The sequence below is a fragment of the Athalia rosae genome, chromosome 1 (assembly GCF_917208135.1).
Source record: "Athalia rosae chromosome 1, iyAthRosa1.1, whole genome shotgun sequence".
Classification (NCBI taxonomy): domain Eukaryota; kingdom Metazoa; phylum Arthropoda; class Insecta; order Hymenoptera; family Athaliidae; genus Athalia; species Athalia rosae.
The window spans coordinates 24,778,154-24,793,054 of NC_064026.1; the positions used below are offsets into that span (position 1 = coordinate 24,778,154).

The window sequence follows — 14,901 nt, forward strand, 5'->3', positions numbered from 1 at the left end:
TAAAGTCTTAGGAAGATAAAAGTTTCAATGAAAGACAGCGATCTCGTTTATTCGACACTCTATCAAGCCACACGTAGGTATTGGAAGAAGAAAAATACCGTCAGGGATTCACTAGTCTTCGGTGGAACGCCATGAATCGAATGCGTTTTGTACTCTGTCTTTGGCTCGCTGTGATTCTGAATATCGCGGCTGGAGAAGAACCAAAAGTTTGCATCAAGGATGGCTGTTTGATCGGTATCACTGAAACTTCGAGACTTGGACGAGAATATTTTTCTTTTCTCGGCATACCTTTCGCTAAACCACCGATCGACAGACTTAGATTCAAGGTATTGAATAACGTTTTTTATAAATAATCACTTTGTCACTATGCGTATAATTTTCGCAAATCTAAATAACGTCTATCTGCGATTTCGTTGGTCTGCGATGCGATAGGACCCTAATTGGTTAGCAAGTCGGGATACCTAACAATGACCAGAATACACGAGAGACTTGAATTATCATCGCTAATAAAATGGGCCAAATGATTTGAAGGAACAAAAAGTAAATCTCAAAGCCACGCAACTATACGATTCAACGAAGATAAAGCCGGGAGTCAATTATTATCTTCCAATGATCTCAATTTGAATGTGATTTAGTGATTAGAAATAATTGAACAAAATTCAACTCGAATCTGCCTTACTCTCAATGAGGACCCTATTGTTTTTGCCTCTCATGTCACATGTGCTTTCAATCAATATACCTATGGTAGCATATAGTACATGGAACGCGCATAGGTATACATGACTGCAAGAGTAAGCGAACAAACTTTCTACGATCTATTGATAATGACCTCTCAATGTGGCAATGCCTCGATGTGTCACAGCCACCGGAAAGGCCGGAGCCTTGGGAAACCTTAGATGCTAAAAAAGATGGAAAAGTATGTCCGCGTACGATCATTCATCTTTCCGAAGATTATCCGGAAACAAGTGAAGACTGTTTATACCTGAACGTCTACACACCTCAGGTCCGTCTTTGATTATCAGAAAATTGAATACGATGGCGTGAAAAAAAAGAGAGAAAGGTACCAATGATTTCTAACACTTTGAAATTAGATATCCGTTGAAGGCACGTCGGATAGGAAATTTCCGGTCATCGTTGTCTTTCACACCGGAGGATTTCAGTACTGGTCTGGCACTAGGCATCATTTTCCTGGAAATTATTTTCTCGATCATGACGTGGTCATTGTATCTGCCAATTACCGTCTCAATGTTTTCGGTGAGTATTAGTTAAAAAATGCAAAACAGAATCGTTATAATTTTTCGACGATGGCCATATGTTTGAGATATTTGTATCGACGTTCCCACGTATATAGCAATATCTTTATCGCCGTAAGTGCGAATCACGTGGCGTGCAAGGTGTCAAGATTATTTTCAGAGGGCAGGGATTATAAGAAACGCTCACGTGGCTCAAAATCTGTCGACGCGCCATGTTACGAAGTGACAATCCATTTCGATATTAAAGTTGATTTTTATCGACCGACTCTGACGTGTACTAACGACCATCCATATGGTTTGATTGATTTCATTTTTCAATTTTTCACGAACCCATGACCAAGTGGAATTTTTACAATTAGCCATTAGATCGCTCATTGACCTCGTTAGGTAATGATGAAAATTGAACCTTGCATAATTGAGAACAGGGCAATGTTCGCCTTCACGAAAGTCAATACAAATCATTTATCTGTCGTACCTATTGAAGAATACGTCGAGCATGAGTGGTCAATTTCGACGACTATTACAAAGTGTTAGCACAGATATATCTATGGTTTTAGGATGTCGACTCCACCCTTGTCCAAATTTTTACACAGTGAGAATATTCTCGAGGAAATTCTTATTCTTTCAGGGTTCCTCAGCACCGAGGATTTGGTATCGCCTGGTAATTATGGTCTAAAAGATCAACGTCGGGTGCTCGAGTGGGTCCAGGAAAACATCGCAGTCTTCGGAGGAGATCCTAAAAGTGTTACGATTCAGGGTCAAGGTTCTGGTGGCGCATCTGTTCATTTTCACATGCTAAGTCCTCCGTCGAAGGGTGAGTAACGAAGTAAAGTGGGCCAACATAGGTATACGAATAGTTATCCAACAATCGCGATAATCACCATCGGGAGGGTTTTGTGGGTTGAAATGTATGTGACACAGAAACATTTTTTGGGGAATTCCTTGAATCAATTAGCCAGTTTGCCGCGTAAGTGCCCGTTAGCGTGCCAAAAAGACATTTAACTACCTCAATAAAAACAAAACAAAAACTCAGCGATGATGTATTTCGTATTATCTTTGTCATCGATGTTAAGTTCATTTGTTTTTTTTTTTTTTTTGTTTTTTTTTTTTTAATATTTTTTCGCCGTCAATTCAACGATTTCACTCATCATGATTACCTATGCATGGAATAGGAAATGTACAAAAATTGTACGATCCGATGAGATTTCGCTTTTGATCGCCATATCGCTTTTCTGCTCGTTGCATTTGCCAACCGTCTATGGATGTCGGTTTCTTTCCAGTAGGCCCAACCCTGCGAATCCCCATGAATGACGACCAAATAGATGTCGATATAATTTTAGGGTTGTTTCATCGTGCTATCGCTCAGTCTGGTACAGCCTTGGCACCTTGGGCTTTTTCTATGCCACTCGAAGCTCGTGAGCACGCGCATTACTTAGGCAAACACCTCGGATGCCCGTTACAGAATACTACTGCCCTCGTCGAGTGTTTGCGATGGAAATCGGTGGACGAATTATTGGAGGCTGATCCGATATTTTTTGTGAGTTGCTTCTCGTGACTGGTGACCATTTTTTTTCTTTTTTTTTTTTCTCGCTTTATCTCTATTATCTCTCTTCGATTATTCGCACGAGGTTTCTGGGCGATTGATTTTCCTTTACACTGCTCATGACAACCTATTTTAATGCTTCAGGTGTGGGGCATCGACCCTTTGATTCCTTGGAAACCATCCGTGGAACCGGAACATGATGGGGCTTTTCTGACGCAAGCACCGTTGGAGATTTTAGAAAACGGAAATTTTAACGACGTCCCTTTACTGATAGGCGCGACATCGCACGAAGGGCTATACAGAGCGGCAGGTATTCGTTGATGAAACAAATGAATAAATAACAAAGACAACGACAACAACAACAACAATAACAGTAATAATAATAATAATAATAGGAATGATTGACAATTCGAGTGTGATATATGGTAATGCGATTTAAGGTATCTTGGAGTCCGAACCCGCCAGACTTAATTGGAACGCCCTTCCCCTGAAGTCTTATTCGTCAGCTTTGAATCTGCATCAACTTTCAGTGAATGAACTTAAAGATACGATAACCAGACTTAGAAATTATTACTTCAACTCCGACAATGTGCTTCATAAGCATAGGAAACAGTTTATTAACGTAAGTAGGTTTTCGGTGGCCACATAAGGGAATTTTTTCCAATTAAAAACTTTTCTTTTATATCGATCCCGCAGATGTTCTCCGATCGATACTTCTTCCGACCCATGGCGAAGACCATTAGATATCACAGAAATCATAAGAGTCCGATATTTGCGTACAGGTTCGATTTCATCCAACCCCGTGTAAGTTTTACAAAATACTACATGATGTTGGATGAAGAAGATTTGAAGACGTATAAAGCGGTGTGTCACTCGGACGATTTGATGTACTTTTATCCCCTGGAAAAAACTCTTTTCCCGAATCTTAAACACGGAGAAGAAAGTAAAGCAATGATCGACAGGATGCTCGGGATGTGGATCAACTTCGCAAATCATGGGTAGGAGTTGTCGTTTCTTGTTTGGTTTTGTTCGTCGATTTGTGAGGGCGAGTTACTACCGAAGATCAGAGACTCTCATCGAACAGATGGAGTTTGTTAATTTCGTATAAAAAGTTTCCAGTAGTTTGAGATATCCCATAAATGATATTCGATACCTGGTTTCCTTCCAGACACCCAACTCCCGAGGGATACGACGTCACGTGGGATCCTGTTGAATCTGAAGGCATCGAATACTTGAAAATCAAAGGCCCAAACGACCTCCAAATGACTCCCGGATTTTACAACAAACGGTTACTTATCTGGGATGATTTGAAACTCGAACGGGAGATATCCAAGGACGCTGCTTACATGAAAGAGATGCAATGGCTCAATAAAACCGAAAAACACGACGAATTATAGATAGATGGATGTGAATTTTTAATTGTACTGTAAAGTTTCTTTAGTCAATGAATGAAATTACGTACATTTTTTTACGACAAAATTTGGTATCTCGTATTTCGTTCGGATTTTCTTGTTTTCACACCAAGAAAACTTGATCCGCTGTTTCTTAAGGGAAAACTGCAGAGTTAAGGAAGACCGAGGGAACGTACCATGGCATAATAATTATTTGGAGGATCGTGTATTTAGCGGGTTTCACAGTGCAGGCGAGAGGTAATTACTCACTTGGCTTGCTGCAGCGCCCTAATTGTAAGCGATCTTACAGGGCTGCCAAAAAACATGCTTCAGAAGTTAATGAGGTGTTGAATTCATCGGTTTTTCATTTTTCATGCAACGAGTGTCGCGGTCCAATTTAATCTGTAGTCGCGAATACTTTTCTTTCATTTTTCGTTACGACCCAAAAATCTTTCGACTTCGATAACGAACTGGATGTACGCACACAATATATATACATATGTGTATACTAGGGGCTTCGCCCCTGCGCGCTTCGCGAGCCAACCCCGCTTGGCGCTTCGCGCTCGCTTTGTCGTAATGAATTCTATTTCTTTTTGAATAAAATTTTGTTATACAAGAGCAAACCTATGTTAGCTCTGTCAGTCTCGAAATTTGAAGCAACATTTGATGTTGGCATAGTTCAGATCGATCAATCAAAAGGAAAATTTTGAATATTACTGATCTTTCAGATGTTATTTATAAAATTGTGAATAATGCGCATAACCGTTATGAATTTAATCCTAATTATTTTTATGACATTCTAATTTTTTTTCATTTATTCATCTTCTTTGATAATTTATAACGGAACATTGTTTTCTTTTATTTCGTATTCTTTCTTCTTTTTATATTTTTCTGCTCTCCTTTTTCCTTCGTTTCTCATATTTTTTATTCTTTCTTTTCTTCCTATTTTTTCCTTTCCTCTCTCCTCTATTTCTTTCTTCACCTTCAATCTCACCTCCATTTCTTTTTCTTGCTCTCTCTTTTCCACGAGTTCCGCCCGCTCGCATAGCATGAAATCCGATTCGTCGTCTGTAATTTTATTTTCTAAATTTTATTTATTTCGAAATTTCCACTATCAGACCAGGTAACGTTCATAATGATGCGGATTTATATAAATTTTTATCCGTCAAGATTTGCATTTTTACGATATTTTTACACTCATAGATTGTTCAAAATTGTATTACCTTCGATCGTCAGCGTCTGTTTAATATTTTCCATCTGCAATATAACCACATTATGTCAACATCTATCCATTTTTTTTTAACATTGATGAATTATCTCAACGATTAATTAAAATCAACTTACTTTTCCAGCTCATACCGATGTGTGCAGGTTACACGAATTTGCTTCTTCGCAATTTGTTGTAGAATGAATTTATTTCTAACAAACTTTCATTTTTTCATTCTGTTCTTTGTTTATTACTATGGTATTACAACCAAATTTTTACCCAATGGCTGTAGTACATTTTGATTAACTTTGATTGGTGTTGAAAACTGTTCACAAACGAAAATGCGGTACAATTCTCATAACTTCAATAAAATCCGTCTGTCAAATAAAAATGCATTCTGTTTTTTCATTATTATTATAATTATAGTTTCAAAGTATTATGATTATTTGTCTCAAGACTTTTTTATTTTATGGAGAGATACCTATATATATTACTATAAATTATTTACAAATCGTGCTACAAAATTGAATAAATAATTACATACATATAACACAACGATACTATCGGCTATGTTTTGAATAGTACAATTAAATTACGGTCACATAAACCGGACGCCTATTAAAGCGTGCACGCGTTCGACGGGCGGATTAGTTGCGCTTAGAGTTGAGTCGATTTGACGGAAAAAAATTAGTCCTGTAGTTTTGACGAGAGTGAGAAACCGGGACTCAGATTTCACGCGTGACATTCATGTACCACGGCCGACCGTAACTCAATAATTTTTTTTTATATTTCAACTAACGCTACGGAGACTGCAGAGTTGCGATAATACCGATGAAATTAGAACGAATCCAACCGACGCCAAGTCCAATCCCGATGCTCCTAAAATTAGAATAGAATATACATTGTACGCCGTTTGTTTGGTTACACGGTTACCCGGAGAGCTTAGTGATAAATAAATTTTCCCAATGATGTTTTACCATTTTCACTGAATCTAATGCAGTCCAGCGAATCCTCGGTAGCCGTGTAATCCGCCGTGCAGACGCAGGTTCCTGTTACAAGTGGAAAAATGTGAATCGGCGATACAAAACAGAGCGATTCTTTGAGTGGTTTGGTTGTTCGGCTTGATGCGTTCGCAGTAAAGAAAAAAAATAAGAGAAAACAAGACGGAGTATTCAACGAAGAGATAACGTATAATTACCGTCAACGCAATCGACGTTCGTGATTTCGGAAGAATTGGAATCCTTATGAGTCGGTGTTACGCACTGACGGGAATCGGAACACTCGTGATTCAGCACTGAAAATCAAACGAATCGACCAAGAAAAATGTTTGTATTTACACTCTAAATTTTGAATCTTCGTCAAACTCACTGACGCTCCGCATGCAGACGGGTCCCCTCTGATGGTAATTTTTTACACAGAAACATTGACCTTCTCTGCATTCCGCGTTACTCATGAAAGCCTTGCACTGCGAATCTATCTCGCATTGTTCTCCGACGGCGTTGGCTGCTTTCAAGCAGCGTTTCTGATCCGCGGATATCACGTGATCTACTTGGCAACGGCATACGTCCAAACACCTCGAATTCTGAGCTACGCACTCTTCGTCCCCGGAACAACCGTCTCCAAGAACTGCGGAGGGAATCAGAAATTTCATCAGAATAATTGTTCTTCGGTACAGAATTGACGTCGAACGGTACCAAAAAGGAGTCGCACCCGACCAGGAACTGAATAAAAGAAAAACCATCGCTTACACGAACTCCTCAGACATCGTGTTCCGTCCGCGTTCGGATGATGTTGGAAGGGGCACGTGCAGACACCGGAAACGCAGTAGCTCGGCGAATCTTGGATGTGGCAATTGTTCGAAACCTGACAAATTTGTCCGATACCTGAAATTCGTTATCCGCAGTCGCTGTACTGTTAAATACGAACCGCGTCGATTCTGCATTTTTCAACGTTGGTCAGAACCCGTTAGAGGTTCTTATTCAATTTCATTGACCAGGGGAGTAAAAACTCACGTTTAGATTCGTAACAGCGACCAGCCTGGAAGTGGGAAGCCTCGGAACAGCCGCAGAACCCATCCCGGCACTTCGCCTGGGCGGTGAATGTCACGCGGCACTGCACGTCCATGGTACAAGGGTCCCCGAACTGCGTGGCGACTGCATCGAACGTGAGTAAATTGATATTATACACCGAACGAAAAAATATTTCGCCACGCGACAGGCCATTCGGCTGGAACCGAATCGCGTTGTCCACTACGGGCGAAGGTCGAGAAGATAGCGCGGCGCGGTTTCTCAATATGAGCCAACGAAAACTTGACTTTTTTAAACATTTTGGACACGGCAGATGGACTGGCTGGAATCAGCGGTGCCCGTATATTTATTTAGAGTAAGTTTTTAGCAGAGGCGCGAATCAACGTAAGATGATATTATGTTTCGCAGATTGGCAAGGTGAATGGGATTTCAGTAGCCTATCCGGTATCGTTGACAAAATTGTGCCGATCGTTATTTCAGAAGGTGTACGGAAGAGTTGTGTTCTACGTGTTTTATAAGACGACACCCGGTAGTTAGCGTTATGTGCGTCTCGGTGTAAATTGGGTTGCCACGAGCCCTCAACCGAAACGAACGAGAGAAATATACAAGTATACCTTACCGGCTACTTACGATACTCTCGCAACATGAAAATCAGAAACGTATGCGAGAGTTCTTGTTCAGTTTCCGATTTCACGAAGAGTACGAATGTTTACCGGCATATCGGATCGGTCTGTTACAGATCCTTTTTAGAAATGTACATTGTTCGTGTATTGACGAATACTAACTCAACAAGCATTGCACATGAGTGCGGTTTTTGTCGACTAGGTATCCTTCCTTACAAAGACAGGATTGCTGCGCCCAACAGTATGCGTTTTCCACGCAGTCGCTGTCATATTGGCAGGTCGTCAAAGTCTCTGCAATCAAAACGGAAGAGCTTATGTGTATCGAAAGAACATCAAATCCCCGGGATACTTATGTATCGATTCGGTACCAGGTTCGAAACTAACGCAATACATGTGATCATCTCTCACCATTCGTGATTAACATACGAGAATGACTGATGACAATTAAGATAATCAATTCGTCGCTTGACCGGAAAATTAGAATTCGTGCCTCGCGATTCGCAGCGTGCGATAGGATCAACTGATCGTTAAATTTAGAATGAAAACACGAGCTGCGGTTTAGTTCGGCGAGTGTAACGTTGCTAATGAATTTTTTTGTCAGTGATGGAGGAAAAATGGTTGGAACGAGGACGTACAACAAAGGAGTAAAAAAAAAAGGGAAGATCGCTCTATTCAACTTTTAATAATAATGGCGCGTAGAGGCCACGTGGCCACGTGGGTTACGTAACGGTCTAGAAGACGTGAAATTGTTCGTATAATTGAAGATTTGTTAATTTTATCTGTATACGTGTATAATTAGGTATAATAAAGACGTTGTTATGTATAGGTATGTATAAAAAAGATATTTGAATTTTATACCCACTCAATTCCTGCCCGCTGGTATCCCCGACGACGAACAACGATCCCATACAAATAATAAAACAAAACACGATGTTGTTTACTGACAATGAATGATAGCTGTCAAATTTCGTATTTCGATTGTATGTCGTCATTAGGGACACGCGTTTTAAATTTGCCTACGAATAAGGCGATCTCACAATGACAAGTCAAGGCGCACGGGGATTTCGCTCTTCGATCGAACGCGCAGCTCTTCAATATTTCAAGAATCTTTACAGCAGCGATGTTTTCGAACGTTGTTATAAAACTAACAAGCGAAACGCGTCATCGTAATGGTATGCATAGAATCAGACGTATGTACTGACTCGTAACTCGGTAACGCCGTTTGTTGTTTGTTGGCTTCGACAAAAATGTACGTTACCCGTATAGTATACGTATAGTCGCTCGCAATAAGCACCGTTCCATCTATCTATCTCCCTGTAACGTAGATATACCCAACATATTACGTCGTGCATCCGATTATGCCGCGTCGTCGTGCTGCTGCAGCTGCACGCTGCGAATAAAAGTGAACTAATTCCATGGAATTGACGGCAGACGTTTACCAGACGACCTACGGTTACATTACGCACTCACTTCTATTCTCCTTCTCGTTTTACGGTGTATCACATGATATCCCTTGCACCCGAAAACAAAGGTTTTTCTCAAACGCCAAAGCTCTGAAATTTCACAACCGATATGCAATATCTGTACATGAGTAAACGTCAACGTGTGCGGCTAGTTACACGGGCCAGTTTACAACGTAACTGTAACTGTATTATTATTGCGATAGAAAAACAAAGCTAGAATCCGGTTGAGTCACGCCAGATTTCGGGACCACTGGGACCACCACAGTTCCCATGCTCCCCTGCTATCCCAACTGTCACGGAGGTCACGACGCGGCGCGTATAGAAGTTAGAAACGCGTTTACCTTCCGACGCATCTAGGTATGAGATGTACATTAAAATTATTCTTCATAACACGTCTAATATGATACGTAACAAGTTATCATACATTCAGTTTCAATGTCACACGCTCGTATAGTAGCATTTTTATTCTCCGACTGTGTCAATTAAAATATTCCTTTAAAATCGATTATGAAATTCCCGCGGCTTTTATCAAACCATCTTCTCATTCTTCTATTTTTCCTCTTCCCTGCTATACAATCGTTTTATATGCCAGAACTCACGTCTCCGTAGAAGATGCGCGTGTTGAGTCGCGCCGACTACTGAAGGTGTAACGAGAAGAGCCGCTACAACGGGCAGTAAAAAATCAACAGCGAATACCAGCGCTCCGGTGGGTCTTCCGGGCGTTCCCTTCACCTCCATTTCCGTATATCCTCACCGACTATTCTTGACTTCTATCGCTCTCTTTCGGGATCAAATTTTTCTCCCTTGCCTCCCTCGGGTGCGAGCTGCACTGCGCCCAAAATCGAAGTCCTCGACGAGACCGCCTGGAATATGTTCTCCTTTCCGCCGAGGACGCGCACCGTTGTTCCTCACTATATTTCAACGGTAGCAAACTAGTTGGCTTCCAAACTAATTTGAGCCGCACTAATTAAACTTGTGATATAAAAGACGGCCCTATTTAGCGTCTGGGCGTGAGCTCGGATGTAGTATAGGTAGATGCAGCCGCGGTAACTATACGATACCAATGAACACATGCTCTGTCTGTTAAGTTTACTTTTTATCTTATCGCCTCACAAGCCAGGTTGGGGCACACGCGATTATATACCTGCGGAGCAAATGTAGAGAATAATTTGCGTCTTATCGTAAAAGGTGCGTTAGTCATTTCTGTTCTTAATCACGACTTCTCTTCAAAATTCCGTATCATCGAACGATCGAGAATATACCCCATTTTAGATTTGATCTTCGTTATTCGACTCTCGACTAATTATACGTATACTCTTGAGATCGTCCATAATCTGGGTTACGTGCGAAGGGCTGGCTTCGCCCTTTCTCATCGTTTGTTAACTGCATTATTTTTATATTTAGGCACGCTCTTACATCACTTGTACCGCTAAATAAATTTTATCTAACACATATTCTCCCTCCTTCCTTTTCAACGCAAAGTTTCAGATACGCGAATATCGTTAGGTCCGGTTAAAGCACATTGCCACCGGAACTCAACTTTTATAATTGAGTTTGACCATGAATGTGGCTGTACTTATCATCTACTTCAACCGTGATAGCTGATTATTAGGTCGTTTTCTACTAATTAGAAACAGTTGACGTCACACCGTACAGAGCAGCTATCAAAATCGTTCCAGACACATATGACAAAAGAAAAGAAAGATATACATTTTTTCTGTTCACAATAATCGCTAAAGTGGCTCGATTATTTTTTTTATTTTTCACTGACGTGCAGAGGAATCTGTCCTTCGGATCTTTGATGATAAATTTTCTATCGATATGATCGAAAATCAATCTAAACGATATAATAAGCGCTGCTGAGATCGAAAGAGTTTTCATTTATATTTGGGCAGCCAAATGATATCAAAGGCCAGCGATAGTGACGATTGAGAATAGAAAGTATATAAATATCACTACTGTTCGTTTATCGTACCGATCTTCAAATTATTGGTGTATCAATTAGCACGAATTATTTCCCGGTATATGATGTTATTACCCGATCGCTTGTGCCTCGCGTCAATTTTCACCGTGTTTTTTCTCGCCCGTACCGGCGACGGGCGATTGGGGGATGAATGCTGGTCGGACGTGATGTGTAATTCGATTGCAGGGGTGTGCGTCGACGACCGGTGCGAATGCCGACCTCCCAAAATACCAAATCAAAGTAACACGGACTGTGTCGTGGGTACGTTACGGATTCACATCCGCTTCTGAGTTCATATACCTATCTCTGCAGTTTTTTACTCAATACAATATGTATACTGTACGCATATCGTACACAAACTGAATAATTCAGTCGCCGGCGATGATGGGCCGAAATTCATCCGAAGGGCATAAAAAGATGATCGTATGTTTGTTTTATTCAGCCGTCGACGGAATATGTCAAACAACGACCGACAAGTGCTATGACCCCAATCAATCATGCGCCCGGACAAGTCCGACCTATTGGGACCCCACCGTGTGCATCTGTAACGGTAATTTCACGCAAAAAGAACCCGGTGAATTATGTCGGATCAGTAAGTAGATTTTAAATTATGGACAAAGGTAAATTTTGACGAGTTACGGTGCCCAGAAGTCACCATAATTATCCGCAGAAATGGGCAAAAAATGCGACGGCGTTGAAACACCGTGTGTCGACGGAAGTTGCATCGAAGGCACATGCCAGTGTCCAACCGGTCTAGTTTCCAGCCCAACCGCAAACAATTGTGCTCTCCGTAAGTAATGAGTGTCGTGAAGTCATTTTGAATCAAACGAAGCTGCGGAAATTCCGAATATTATCAGCGATTTGAGACATAGAGACGTAATTTACTTCCGTAGACAGAGAAAAGAACGGCAACGGTTTTAACTTATAACTTAACGCGCCGTAGCACGTGATTGTCTCGTTTTTAAAAATCGTTGTTCAATTTCAATTACATTCCAACGCACACCGTAAAGCTTTTGGCGCTACTTGTGATCCCGCACGTCCAAATTGTGTCGATCCCAACGCGTATTGCAACGCTGATGAGAAGACCTGCGAATGCAAACCGGAAATATATCAACCATCCGAAAATGAAGACGGTATAACGTACTGTAAAGCTGGTGAGTTACTTTTATTCGTACAAAATAATTGACCGATACAATTGGTCATAAGAGAAGATGGTCTGTTTTCTGCAGCGCTCGGAGCCGTTTGCGAGAATGATGACAAATGCGCCGTGTTGAATTCATCCTGCGAGATGCTGAACGTTTTGAACAAGACTTGCACCTGTATCGAGGGATTTGTTCCTTCTGAAGATCGTTTATCTTGCTTACCAGGTGATTAATGCACAACATGCGGGGAAGGTCAGTTCCCAGACTTTGTCAGATTCGGATTCGATGTTCTCTTTTTTTCCAGTCACCAACTCATGGCGCGGTACGTGTCAAGAGGATTTACAGTGCAGCGCGATGTTCGGTAGATTTGGCATTTGTAAAAATCGAGTTTGTTCCTGCGCTAACGGATACGCGTACGTGGAAGAAGATTTTGGCTGCGTTCCAGATCGTAATTATAATTTTAGATACATTTCTTAAATCGATCATCGAAATTTCTTTGAACCCAACGCTCTTTTCGTTATACGAGGAATTTCGCTGCAGAATATGTCGTAACTGCACAGTGTTGTGAGTTGAAAATTTTTAAAATAAAAACAATATCATTACGTAATCGTAGGATTTGCGGTGAAAATTTTACGATTGTCGTGCTAACAACGTCACGTGTATACGGACCAGCTGTAACGTCGGCGATTAGAGATTTCCGAATATGAAAATTTTTCCGGAACTTCAACATCTGAAACAAATGTTCTCAGCCATATACATATATGTGTAGTTTTTTTTTTCAACAATTATCAAGAAGGGAATGACGTTTTAAATTCTGACAATTTTCAAAACCCTCTACTACAAGGTATCTAACCGTGAAAAAGAGCGGAGAAAACAGAAATGGATGGCGTTAAAAAAAGTAATCTGCATACCGTAATATTTACTTTGCAGAGATATGTTGCGGGAGAGTATCCACAGTAGGGTTGACGCAAAAAAACACGACTATTTTTTTGCGTCTCCTATGCGGCAGTATATTAGTTTAACATGAGCCTCCTCCAAAGATCAGCTCGACTAAGAAATTTTCGGAGGTCGCTCAAGATTTATAAAAATTTCCAAAATCGTCAAAATTCGATCTTTTTTCAAGTCTTTTTTCTCGTCAGTCTATTATATTTTGGGTTGAAAATGATGGAGACTCTCAAAGTAAAGTATTTACAATTAGAATATTTTCGAGTGGCCTTTAAATGTAAATATCAACGAAAATTAAATTTGAAAAATTGTTCTAAAGTTTTCTAAGTATCTCGGCTCGGTGCTTTATTTCTATTCTATAGTATATCAACTTCAAGACAGAAACTTAAAAGCTCGTTAATAATTATATGTAAGGGTTGCTCGAAAACATTCTTAGTACATTACTTTGAGAGTTGAAAAAATATTGAGCGTCTTTTGGAAATCGAAATATCAACTTCGAATTCTTAAAATCTCCAATATTTTCAACCTATAATATAATAGAATAACGAGAAAAAAGATAAAAAAAAAAAATTCGATCTTTAAAGATTTTGGAAATTTAAAAAAATCTCGAGTGACCGTTAAAAATTTTTTTTTTTTTTTTTTTATAGTAATAATATACTTTCATAAACAACGCAAATAAGAAATAGTCGTTATTTTTGCGCTACCCTTATCTACAGTCAATGATATTATTCGTCGTATGAATATAAATTTAATGTGGTGTAAAAGAAAAACCAAAACCGTTATTTGTACCATTCTGATAACAACTACATGCATTTTCGTATCTCGAGGTCTCAAATTACGTCACCGCCGATCCTGTAAGATGTAGAATTCATACGATTCGTTGCTAGCGATATTTTTTTTCCTCATGGTTTTATCAAGTAGACATATACTTGCTGCAGTATTTCCTCATATTTTACTGTTTTTCCTTCGTAAAAATTCAGCGTCACATTTTAAACTGTGATTACGCTAAGACAATCACGAAATCTAATCCTAATCTACACGAATCAATTGAATATTAATTGGATTAATCGATTACCTGTCTACAGACGTTGCTGTTAGCGGTAGGACTGCGGGACACGGCATAAAATTGTTAGCGACTACTCTGCTGCCATATCTTCCGGATGAAGCGAAAATTGCTGTTGAACAGATACTAGATGTAATTTGAGGATAAAAAAAAAATTATGCAGTACCACAAACGGCACACGTAGAATATCCAATACCGATTACTGTGGTTCTCATTCATAATTTTGTTGAACATATTTGAATAAAAGCTTTGGTCTAATGTATGGGAATGAGTATTATATT

The 14,901-nt window shown here is 40.0% G+C and overlaps 3 protein-coding genes across 9 annotated transcripts; 2 read left to right on the forward strand and 1 right to left on the reverse strand.

Annotated features, from left to right (window-relative positions):
* The first annotated feature begins 2 nt into the window (after positions 1 to 2).
* Positions 3 to 4,275, forward strand: LOC105690889 (juvenile hormone esterase-like). The gene is made up of 9 exons (XM_048660407.1): positions 3 to 326; positions 863 to 1,003; positions 1,092 to 1,254; positions 1,882 to 2,067; positions 2,594 to 2,790; positions 2,941 to 3,106; positions 3,237 to 3,418; positions 3,493 to 3,794; positions 3,965 to 4,275. Exons 1-9 carry the CDS (start codon positions 132 to 134, stop codon positions 4,191 to 4,193), a joined length of 1,761 nt encoding a protein of 586 aa, XP_048516364.1. The 5' UTR covers positions 3 to 131; the 3' UTR covers positions 4,194 to 4,275.
* Positions 4,276 to 6,180: 1,905 nt separating this feature from the next.
* Positions 6,181 to 10,584, reverse strand: LOC105690970 (prion-like-(Q/N-rich) domain-bearing protein 25). Of its 6 annotated transcripts, XM_048660422.1 has the most exons (10): positions 9,515 to 10,100; positions 9,303 to 9,434; positions 8,907 to 8,920; positions 8,207 to 8,335; positions 7,407 to 7,547; positions 7,143 to 7,277; positions 6,763 to 7,020; positions 6,593 to 6,688; positions 6,372 to 6,443; positions 6,181 to 6,273 (listed from the first exon to the last, which is right to left on the reverse strand). In XM_048660422.1, exons 2-10 carry the CDS (start codon positions 9,344 to 9,346, stop codon positions 6,185 to 6,187), a joined length of 978 nt encoding a protein of 325 aa, XP_048516379.1. In that variant the 5' UTR covers positions 9,347 to 9,434; positions 9,515 to 10,100; the 3' UTR covers positions 6,181 to 6,184. The 6 variants fall into 6 exon arrangements, with proteins under 6 accessions (XP_048516379.1, XP_048516378.1, XP_048516380.1 ...); XM_048660421.1 differs by lacking the exon at positions 8,907 to 8,920; XM_048660423.1 differs by lacking the exon at positions 9,303 to 9,434 and having other exon boundaries at positions 10,042 to 10,067.
* A 796-nt stretch (positions 10,585 to 11,380) lies between these two features.
* LOC125502276 (multiple epidermal growth factor-like domains protein 10) lies at positions 11,381 to 14,879 on the forward strand. Of its 2 annotated transcripts, none has more exons than XM_048660428.1 (7): positions 11,381 to 11,731; positions 11,913 to 12,062; positions 12,141 to 12,260; positions 12,481 to 12,624; positions 12,682 to 12,837; positions 12,917 to 13,060; positions 14,643 to 14,879. In XM_048660428.1, the coding sequence occupies exons 1-7, from the start codon at positions 11,533 to 11,535 to the stop codon at positions 14,759 to 14,761; spliced, it is 1,032 nt and encodes a 343-aa protein (XP_048516385.1). In that variant the 5' UTR covers positions 11,381 to 11,532; the 3' UTR covers positions 14,762 to 14,879. The 2 variants fall into 2 exon arrangements, with proteins under 2 accessions (XP_048516385.1, XP_048516387.1); XM_048660430.1 differs by having other exon boundaries at positions 12,700 to 12,837.
* Positions 14,880 to 14,901: the final 22 nt, after the last annotated feature.